Below are 11,068 nucleotides of genomic sequence, written 5' to 3' on the forward strand. Positions count from 1 at the left end.
TCAGCAGCGGATGAAAAAAGGTCTGATATTTGTGATGGAAAACAAAAAAGCCAATGTTGTGTAAGCCCGTCCACCTTCCTATAGGTAAGTAAACTATTCAGATGCCGTATTCATATATGTACAACAGTTCAGGAAGAGGTGCAGTGTTCAGAAATGGGAAATAGATTGCATTTCCTTGTGAATGCTATTTTCTATGAAAGTGGATTGATTATTTGTATATTATGATTTTTTTTTTCTTTTTTTAACATAGAGATATTTTCACTGACATCTGGGTCTCTCATGTAACTGTACTTGTATGTATGAGTTCTGTTCCCAAGTGGGATGGCTGTGATTCTTGCCTCTCTCCCATAAGAAGCCCTTTTCCAATTTACAGAGGAAATTGAATCTTTTCCTTAAGACAGATCTGAGTTATCCTAGTCTTACTTAAGTTTTGTTTTGCTGTGGGGGATGTTTCATGAGAATAGTGCAGTAAGAGAAGACAGTTGAAAATCAGAAAATCTCCATACACCTGTGACGTATGCTGGTATTGATCTCAGTGAATTTATGGCTAACACAGAGGTCATGAGAGGCCTATGCCATAATAAATACGTCCTTTGTGTTCAGTAAAAGTGAATGCTCTGAGAAAAGGAAGGAATATTTCTTTGCTTGAAGATATAGTACTGTCATTTTATTTCCATTTTACATAGTTAGCAAATGTTCTTCATGCTACCAGCAGTTATTTATCATTTCATGTCTACTATTGCATTTTTGTTGAAAGATAATTTTTTAAAAAAATGCCTTAAGTTACTGTGATTTTTTTCTTAACGTTCTAATACATACAATATAATTAATTTGGGAACCCAAATAGTTTGTTTATCAGCATAGAGAATGAATAGACATTGGTTGATTAGTAAAATTACGCTATGGAAAAGTTGTGATAGTTCCCTAGTTTATTACAAAAAACCTATTAAGCACATGTAGTTGTGAAATCTTCAGAAGACAGTCCGTGTGACTACAGTAGTTGAATGCATTGCATAGCAAAAATATTTAAATGAAGAACAAGATAAAATTGTTGTTGTTGTTGTTGATTTTTCAGGCAACATTTTCCTATAGTTTTTCCATGGCCTTATCACTTAAATGATTAGAGTGAGAACCTAAAAAAAAAATCTTATAGAGTAATGCAAAAGCTGCAAAGGTAATCATAGATTGCATTTTTCAAACTAAATGTCTACTACTTATTTTTTGTTACAAGTTTTGCATGTTCAAAAATGGCATTTATCTGGCACACGTATTTTTGAAGATTAACTTAGGAGACTTTCTTTATCAGCATTTCGAAGTACACAGTCTGCCAGACAGCAGTTAGCCTGGCGATATTCTGAACACCTGCTTCAGGGCTGGTCCATCTTTCAGGACCTTTCAGAAGACCACAGTGTGGGTGCATTGCGCTGCATGTTGGCAAGGCAGATGAAGTGTTTCTGCTGCTGGACCTGGCTCTTGGCGCTGCATGCTGAGTTCCCTGTCAGCGCAGCCCTGATGGCACTAGGGACTATTGCAGTACCCTTTGGGCATCCGGGGGGAAATCAGAGTTCTTTGCAGCTTAAGCAATCTTGCTCCCTTTCACTCAAATCTTGAAGAAGGTGTAAAGATCCTGTTTAACGTGGTCCAACAGCTTTGTTTTTTCTGCCTCTCACATGAAAGGTTAAATTATAACATATGACTGTCCTTTAGACTCTGTGACTTTAAACACAGATGTTTAATACATCCACGTAAATTATACTGATTGCTTTCCTCACCTTTTTTCCCTTCAATCATTAATGAATGTTTCCTACAAGAAAGTTAAAACACCCAAGCAGATGACGAACTTTGGACTTACTAGTTTGAAATTGTACTTCTAGAGCTGGTTCACCAACAGAGAGATCTTGTAAAGACTGCAAGTGTACAAAAGGGTGCTTGTCAGTCTGGACCACAGGTTAGAGGACAGTAGTAGATCTATTATGTGGAATAGTTGTGTCTTTCGAGGTTTTTCTCCATAGCAGATTTTGTACCTTCTGATAATAAAACAACAGTAAAGAAAAACCACCACTTTAAACTGAGGAAGTAATTCCTTTGGGTTATTCAGCACACCAGCTGCATTCAGTGCCTGGCAATTACTCCTTCCAGGGGGCTGTATGGATGCACTCTACACTTCTCTATGCCCTCAGGAGCTGCCACTGCTACACCACCTGCAGAGCAGATCATCTATCTGTACACCCACACAGCTGCAAGTGACCTAGAATTGCACACCCCGAGATCATTCTAGACCAAAATAAGGTAATTTTTTAACCAAGTGTTGATCTCATGTCTGGCCATGTTTTGTGAGTGTCTTTGCCCTTTGGATTCCTAAGCCCTAAGGCTGGGGAGGGCTGCTATAGGCTTTATTTGTGCTTCCCTTTGTTTTCTATTTTGCAGCAGAAGATTGAGAATTCTTCTGGTGATGTATAGGACAAAAGCGTAACTATTAAAGATGCAGCTGTGGCACTGTTACAATTTGCTTGCCTTTGAAGGCCCTTTAGGAAGGGTTTCTGATGTGAAGAAATGAGATTTATCACTGATTTGAGAACTAAGCCAAGTGGCAGCTGCCAAAGCACTGTAGGCTGTGAGCAAAAACCTGGAATTGGAGGGAGATATGTTGCTTGTTGCAAAACCAAGGATGAAGCAGACGTGGAGGAGGGCTTCGGTTTCTATGGCTCATTTTCATAGGACTGTTTTTTACTAGCAAGGCTGCCCTCTCACAATTATGATATGTACATGACTGGCTTGTTCATATGAAAGGCAGAGTTAAATTTAAAGGAGAGGACTTCTCAATAGGAGGGCATCCAAAGGAGTTAAGGTAAAGCAACTAGGATCAATATGCACTCACATAAAGTGCATTTTATTTCTGAAGTGAGGTTTCTCATTTAGGTCCCAAGCTGCTTGTGATCTGAGGTTGAATTGCGTATGCCTTGGACCACTTCCTCTGCAGAAAGAGACAGGTTATTTTAATGTATGCTGTGACTGATACACAACTCCTTTGAATGTTCCTGTATAGATAAGCCACAACTAACTTTTAGCTTCTTCTGTGCAGATCTACTTGAGAATACTCAAATATTCTTCCTCACCCTTTTTTTCTGATGCTTATAACCAATTTTGGTAGACTGAAATGTTTTATGTTTAATTTTAGCCTGTAGCATTGTTTTCTAAGCTTTTGCAGAATTCAAAAAGCAAAACACTTCTGTCAAGTGCCGTAATGGGGCATCTGTACACTTATGTGGAAAAAAATGACTTTTATCAAAGTTGTTAGTTTTCTATTACGTATAGGAAACAGCACGACTTGAATGGTCATTTCAGAATTGTTATTTTCCAGCTGCTCCTCGTGTGGCTACAGTAAAATTTCAAGTGGCCTTTCCGCTTCAGCTGTCATGGAGCCCAAGGAATGACTGAAGTAAATGGAGACTGTGCTGGCTGGGCAGCTGTCTTCAGTCACTTCTCACTTAGGCAACCCAGTGCGTGTGTTTGTGAAATGCCACGCTCTCCCAGGGAAATCTCTGCCAATGCCACACTAACCTTACTTTTCCTAATATGTAGCGCAAAATTCTCTGATGGAACTGAAGCTCACTGACCTCTTGGTTATGGCTAGTATAAGTTTGTTCCTTTTTCTTTGCCGTGACTTGTTTTATTTTCTGGAAGAATGTTATGCGTCATTCTGCTCTCCTTCTCTTTAGGTTAAACCCCATATGGTTTTCTCCCATTACCAGTTTTCTAGAGCCCTGATGGTTCTTTTTGTGTTGTGGGCTGCTCTTTCTGCTGTGAAGTACACAGACAGAGCCTTTTGCACTACAGCACCGTCTCAGAAATAAGGCTGGAGTTCATATCATACATCTGTCACTCCTGGCAGCGTTTCTCTATTTTCTTGAACACTCTGAGGTAGATTTAAGTACCTTAAGAAACCGCAAAAGTTCATGGACCTTTACAAAGTGTGTATGGAGGAGTCAGTCTGGACTGCTGATACCAAAAAGGAGTTCTGCCATGCCTGTCACTGCTGTGGGGGCTGTGCACGTTTAAAATTGCTTCAGGACGTCAGCAGCCACTCGTCTGGGAATATTTCTATTCCCAGCTGCAGCGGATGCGGACGCTAGTGCCGGCCTGTCGGGGCAGTGGCACGGCTGTCACACGGGCCGCGGTGTCGGGCAGCTTCTGCGGCGGGTGTCGTAGACCGTGGAGGGAAAGCCGCAGCGCGCCGAACTGGGGGGAGCTCGGGGCCGGCCGTGATGCCGCAAGGAAGCGCCTGCGGTCATCAAGCGGCGCGGCCGTAATCCCCTTCTGCCGCGGGGAGGCTGCTGCGTGCACCCGGGCGCGTTAAAAGCGAGAGAAGCGGCGGTCGTGCCTGCGAGGCTTCGCCACAGACGCGTCAATAAAAATGGGGGAGGCAGCGAGACTTGCCGGCGGGAGGAGGCGGCGGGGCCGGGGGCCGCCCGGAACGCGGAGGAGGGCCGGGGCTGCGGCCGCGGCGGAGGCGAGCGGGGCTCTCGCCCGAAGGTGTCGCTCGGGGCCCGCGGGGCCGGGCAACTCCCCCCTCCACCAGCAGCCTCGAGAGGAGGCGGTGGCGGCGGCCCCCGGCGGCTCCTCCCCCCGCCAAGTTACAACCGGTTCGGGCTGGCACCGGCCGCGGCCGCGCCCCGCCCCGCCGCGCTGGGGATGCGGGGCTGCCCCGGCGCTCCCGGGGGCGGCTCCTGCCCCCGCCGCGCAGGTAACCGAGGACGGCGACGGGGGCCGGGGGGCCCCGAGCGGAGGCGCCGCCGGTCCGGGGTGAGGCGGGGCCGCGGCGGGGAGCCGGGCGGGGGGCCTAGCGCGGGGTGTCCTGCATCACTCCCCGCCTGGAAGGGGCAACGCGGGGCTCCCCGCGGCGCTCGGCACGAGACGGCTCCGCTCCCGCGCCGTGCCTCGCAGATGCCCGTCGGCGTGCAGACGCCCGCTGGCTTCCGCTGCGCGCACGCGGCGGTGTCCGCGGCAGGTGCCCGTCACGCCGGTGCCCGTCGCGGAGCGCCCTCGGCGTTTCGGGAGAGCGTGCGCCCGTCTCCCCGCTCGCGTGACGTTGGGCTCCGCTGAGAGGAACGCGCCGAGGATGTCCTCTTGTCGTTCCTCGCCCGCTATGTGGGCCCGGACGGAAGACACCGCTCGTAACTTGGCCCTTGGCCCGGCGAGCGGGCTGGCCCGGGGGCGTGGGAAGGGGCCAGGCGAGCCGGGGCCATAAAAGCGCGCCCGTCCCGCAGAGGCGGCCGAGGGACGCGGGCTGGTGAGGGAGCGCAGCGCGGCAGCCCTCGCAGGTAGCTATGCGTACGGAGAGGCGCGCTCATCTTCCCAGCGAGGCTGGCTCGTGGCTTGCGACTGGCTTTACCTCTGCCTGCTCTCTGACGGCTGGTTGTACTGCAGAGGGGGGGGTTTCCACATCCTCTGGGGCGGTGGGGCTGAGAACAGGTAGGACTGGTTGTGCTGAGCTGACGGACCTGTACGAGGGTGGCTGGGCTCTGTGCTGCCCTGACGGACGCTTCTTTGTGTGAACTTAGTGAGCGTAATGGGAAAAATGTTATTACGTTCTCAGGAAGTTTTGTTCCGGTGTTTTGTTTTAAGCCCCGTTGGTACTGCTCGGGCAGAAATGGAAGGAAGTGTTTATGTTGAGGAGCCTCCCGTGTGAGCTGCCAAAGGGAAAGTGGAGTGTGATAGATGTGTAAACCTGAATGCCGAGAACTGAGAGGACGCTTTCGTGCTCAGGGTGGAAGTACTTAAAGACTGGTATTGAAGTGTGGGGAGCTACTGTAGCTCAAACATCAGTTCAAGCCTGACATTGTCAAAGTACAGACAAGCCTTTTTCAGTGCGTTTAACACAATGCCTGTACTTGCCATAGCATCTGTGACTGGAGGAAAAAAAAAGCCCCACAAATCTACATGAAATTGAATCCTCTTCAAAATGAGGGATGCTATCGTTCTGTCTGTTTCTGTCTCTGTTCGTACCAGTGCGTTGCCAGACTGGAAGAGCTGTTAATCACACAGATTCTGCTGACCTCAGCCTTCCTTGCAGCCATATGCTGCTCACAGAAAGCAGCGTGCTTAACAAGCTTCCAGTTGCACATATAACAAACTGAAAACAATCCTTTTGCTACTGTTTTTCTCAAGATTCCCTTTGCCACAGATTGATACAAGTTTCTGTGCTGAGGGCCGGAGTTTCAATTGCAATCATACAGTTCAAGTCAACTTGTGTTTTGGTGTGTCGGTGCTCATCTGTCATCTTTAAGCTGAACTTTAACATTTCCACAATAATGGTTTGGTATTGTGAGGAAACCAGCTATGCAGAGTAAAGCAGTTACAGCATGACACCACTATCCTATGTTTTAACTGTTGTTCAGTTTGTTCTCTAGGGTTTGTTTTTCTTTTCTTGCTATTGTTCAAGGCCTTCATCAAACAGCTCTCTTCCTCCGATTCTTGTTCTTTGTGAGTACAAATCATTGAAAAGCTTTTTCTAAACACTCTTCCAGTTACTGTTTACCCCTTTTTGCTTTATTTCTCCATTTCTGTCATTTTGAAGTGGCTAGGTTTCCTGCAGTCCAAAACAACATCCTCAGTTCTTCTGAACAGTAAGATTTGCAGACTGGTTCCCACCTAAATTATGGTGTTAACAGGTGTTCATTGTCCATTAACCTCACTTCTGTATGAGCATCCTTCTTTATTTTTGATGATTTAGTACAGTCTGTGTCTTCCTCTTGCCCAGAGAGAGAAAACAGTGGGAGGCACTTTGCATCCCTTCCAGGCAGATGCACAGAATGGATGCCCATCTAGGCAGCACTGGGAGTAACAATGCTTTAGCTCCTACTGTCAGCTCTTGGCCATCCTACTGGATTTTTATCATAGTATCATTTGAGTTGAAAGTGACCTTTAAAGGTCATCTAATCCAACTCCTCTGCAGTGAACAGGGACATCTACAGCTAGATCAGGTTGCTCAGGTTGAATGTCTCCAGGCTTGAGGTATCCACCACCTCTCTGAGCAGCCTCTTCCAGCACCTCACCACCCTTATTGTCAAAAAAATCTTCCATGTATCCAATCTAAATCTCCACTCTTTCAGTTTGAAACCATTTCCCTTGTCCTGTCCTGTCATGACAAACCTTGCTAAGGTGTTGTGTCCCCTTCTTTAATATAGCCTCCCTTTAGATACTGGAAGGTCTCTATCAGGTCTCCCTGGAGCCTTCTCTCTCTAGGCTGCACAGCCGTAGCTCTCTCAGCTCATAGTGGAAGTGTTCCATCCCTTGGATCATATTTGTGGCTTCCCTCTGGATGTGCTCCAACAGCTCTGTGTCTCTCCTGTACTGAGGACTCCACATCTGGATGCAGTGCTCTAAATGAGGTCTCACCAACATGGAGTAGAGGGGCAGGATCACCTCCCTCACCTTGCTGGCCATGCTGCTTTAGATACAGCTCAAGATACAGTCGGCTTTCTGGGCTGCAAGGGTACCTTGCTGGCTCACAGCCAGCTTGCCATCCTCCAGTACCCCAAGGCCTTTTCAGCAGGGCTCTGCTAAATAATTTTGTATTCCAACTTGCCATTTGCAGGGAAGTATTAAATAACGTACCAATAAAAGGTACCTTGATATCCACACTTTTGATAATAGGTTTGGTTTACTGGAGTACATTTAACCATGTACTGTAGCAGAAAGCTCCAGGAGACAGGCTCTTCACTAACACTCTTTCCACGGGAAAACTTCATGCCTTCAGGGAAGTAAGAAAATGTGCCTTGTTGTAGATAAATAGGCACACAGCAATGTCCCTTAAGGGACCTGCAAGAGAGGGAAAGAAAAGCCAGGGCGTGATAGCTGGTAAAAACAATCTGTGGGATTTGGTAAATTCTTTTTTCACTACAAGGATGATTTCTGTGGGGGAAGTGATGGTGATTTTCACTTTGTGCTTGACAGTTGCCTGTAAGTGGCCTGAAGTGCTTAGAAAAGAGACATTTTTGCTGTCTATAAATCTGTCATTTTAGCTAAAAGATGTGAAAGAAAACTGCTGTGCAAAATAGGAGTCTTCTGGGAAGTCAAAGGTCAGCTCTTTTGCCGCCCTAACTTGGCAGAACTCTGTTAAAGTTGATAAAGCCATGTGGACTAAAGGCAGACAAGGAGCTGGTCCAAATTTTCTTTTAAACTTTCTATTAGAAAAGACTAAGACTGAAGGCTGTGAAAACTTTTCATCACCTGCCCTCCCTTCCTCCCCATCGTATCAAAGAATAGCAGAACTGAGTTAGGTGAGAGTTGTGCCTTTGCAAAGTTTTGCTATGAGCATAACAGCTAGCATGTATTGTTTTCTGGAGACCTTAAACAAACAAGAGTTGGGATTATTCACTGTATATATCTATATTTTGGTGAGTTTTCAAAATCTACAATGTGATTATTATTATTATTATTATTATTATTATTATTATTACTTTTCCCCCAGTGGAACTGTCTTTTCTAGAAGCTGTAACTAATTTCCACCATTTTTACCCCGTTCAGGGACAAAGCAAACACTTCTTTAGTGCAAGAAGAGGTGCATGTGCCCAGTCTTCTTATGACTGTATACATGTAGTGTACTTTGTTTAGAGATAGAGGAGATCCTCTGTTGTGTAATTGTAAGGGTTATTGTTGGAAGATACCTTTAAGCGGCTTTTCAGTGTGCCTTATGTATCCTGTGATTTCAGACAGCTATCATCCTGGCATCCACTGTGATCAATGGACAGTTGCCAGACATTTGAAGGAGTAAATCAGAATTTAGATTTGTAACTGAAAGAAAACTTCATGATGATTGTAACTGGAAATACTATATCATGAAGGACAGTTATTAGGTTAAAACCATAAATCTTTCCCCAAAGACCTCGAATGTCAAGGCTTATTTTACGTTAGTAGGTCATGTTATTGTTATTTGGTGCTCAAGGCTGCTGTCAGCTGTTGATTAATTGGGGGGGAGGGAATCAGTATTTCTCCACTGAGGTAACTGTACCTTGAATTCTTCTGAACTTCCTCTGTAAAAATACTGTTTCTACTGTTGCAGTGATACTTGGGCTGAACAGTTGCTTTGCTGCTCTTTTTCTGCAGGTAGAGCTGCCACATGAAGTTACATTTGTAGGGGGCTGAAGGACTTGCCTGTTGTCATCTGTAAGTATCTACTCCTGAAGTAACATTTAAGCATTGTATCTATGAATTAGATAGAACCAGCTCTTTTCGTGTCTCACTCTACAGTATTTATTCTTTGCAATTTTATACTGCTTTTTTTTTTTTTTTTTTTTTTTTTTATACATTTTTTTTGAATTTTTTTTTTTTTTTTTTGTGAGTTTTCCACATGAATCCTTAAAAACTGATCATGAAGAGCAGACTCTTAAATGGGACTTCTGTTATGATCTACTCATTTAGATCATTACTTTCATAAAGCAGTCTTTTTTTTTTTTTCCTTTTCACTGAAAAATGTTCAAGAACTGGCACCTCCTCACAAACAGACAGTAAGACCTGCTTATTTTGTTGTTTTGCCCCCGGGGTCTCCCAGATCAGAACCATTACTGCAGCACTCTTAATGCTTAAGCTGTGGTGTGAAAATGTCCTGAAGAAAACAGAGTGAGATCTTATCTGTCTCTGTCTTACAGGGTAAAGAAAATAAAACGATTGAAAATCACACATCTGGTTAGTGAGAGAGCCAGGAACAGAACATGGGTTTTGTGATCATCAGTTCAGCAGATTGCTCCCTAAAGAGAGGGAGGGCAGGTTAGTTGCATGCATGGGAACTCACGTATCAATGGAGTCATCCAAACTCCAAAGCAATTTAGTCTGGAAACTAATAAATCCTTTGCTACAAGTTAGAGGCACCTCTCTCTACATTCAGAAACTAGCCCTAAGAAGGTGAGGGCAGTTAGTTATTTAAAGCTGAGATGCACAGATGGTGGATCTTGCCATGCCTTGAACTAATACTTTTATGCTTCTGAATTTTTTTCATACCTAAATTATTTATTAGAGTTATTTTATACTTGTAGTCTTCCTTTGCCTTTGGGCCTGTGTACTTGTTTAGGATAACCAAGGGCATAACTGCTAGTGACCAAGTGTTTCTCTTGCTGTACTGCACCATGTATTGGTGCCTGGGGCCTTCACAAAGCTTCCGTAGCATTCAGAAAACGAAATGTGATCCATTTCTGCTGATGGATGTGTGACATACTAATATATGACTCGCACTGTACAACAGGAGCCATATATGACTATGAAGGATCAGAAATACCATATGGCAACTCATCTTCATTGCCTGTATGCTGCTTTTTATTTTATTTCTTGAAGTTTGCTTGGCATTATCTTACTTCTACAGCTCAGTTATATTAACAAGCCCAGATTTTAATGCTCTGTTCTGACTCTCTTTTTTCTTGTTTGTTTGTTTGTTTGCACAGGGTCTACGTGTCCATCTATGCTCATCTGACAAGATGGTGTTTCAGAAACCACCCGATGGGGGCTGGGGCTGGGTGATTGTTATCGTTTCCTTCTTTACTCAGTTCTTGTGTTACGGATCACCGCTGGCGGTGGGAGTCTTGTATTTGGAATGGTTGGATGCTTTTGGAGAAGGCAAAGGCAAGACTGCTTGGGTTGGATCACTAGCAAATGGAATCGGATTGCTTGCCAGTAAGTGTAGATACAGTATCTATCTTAAATGGAAACATTTCCTTTCTAATAGATGCCTTCATCTGTGTGTGCTTTTGGAATTGTATTTAACACAGCCGTAAATGATGATAGAGCATGAGGAATATTGTATTTTTGTTTCAGGTTAAGATAGGTAAGAATATTGCATTTATAGTTACACTTTCAATAAACCAAAGCAATGGTAAAATAGCAAAAGAAGTATTAACCTTATAAAATTCAAAATGGCTGTATCTGAATAATTTACAAATACCAAACTACACTTGAGAAACTGAATGGTAATTTTGTTGTTAGGGTTTTTTTTTTTTTTTTTTTTTTTTTTTTTTTTTAATTGGTGTTGGATAAATTTTATTTTTTTGTTTTTAATATAAGGGCAAAAAGCTAGTAT

The 11,068-nt window shown here is 44.4% G+C and overlaps 1 protein-coding gene across 6 annotated transcripts in view; it reads left to right on the forward strand.

Annotated features, from left to right (window-relative positions):
- SLC16A9 (solute carrier family 16 member 9) overlaps window positions 1–11,068 on the forward strand; it is a 23,871-nt gene continuing 12,803 nt past the window's right edge. The window contains exons 1-4 of one of the 6 annotated variants that reach the window (XM_042818400.1): window positions 24–84; window positions 9,109–9,168; window positions 9,651–9,768; window positions 10,437–10,665. In XM_042818400.1, the coding sequence (XP_042674334.1) occupies window positions 10,470–10,665 (196 nt within the window). In that variant the 5' untranslated portion in view covers window positions 24–84; window positions 9,109–9,168; window positions 9,651–9,768; window positions 10,437–10,469. Of the gene's footprint in view, window positions 85–5,265; window positions 5,322–5,488; window positions 6,484–9,108; window positions 9,169–9,650; window positions 9,769–10,436; window positions 10,666–11,068 lie in introns of those variants that run through there. The other 5 variants (XM_042818398.1, XM_042818401.1, XM_042818396.1 and 2 more) reach the window with 5 other exon arrangements.

The sequence above is a fragment of the Centrocercus urophasianus genome, unplaced genomic scaffold (assembly GCF_019232065.1).
Source record: "Centrocercus urophasianus isolate 14NV4802_14NV808 unplaced genomic scaffold, USGS_Curo_1.0 seq_17, whole genome shotgun sequence".
Classification (NCBI taxonomy): Eukaryota; Metazoa; Chordata; class Aves; order Galliformes; family Phasianidae; genus Centrocercus; species Centrocercus urophasianus.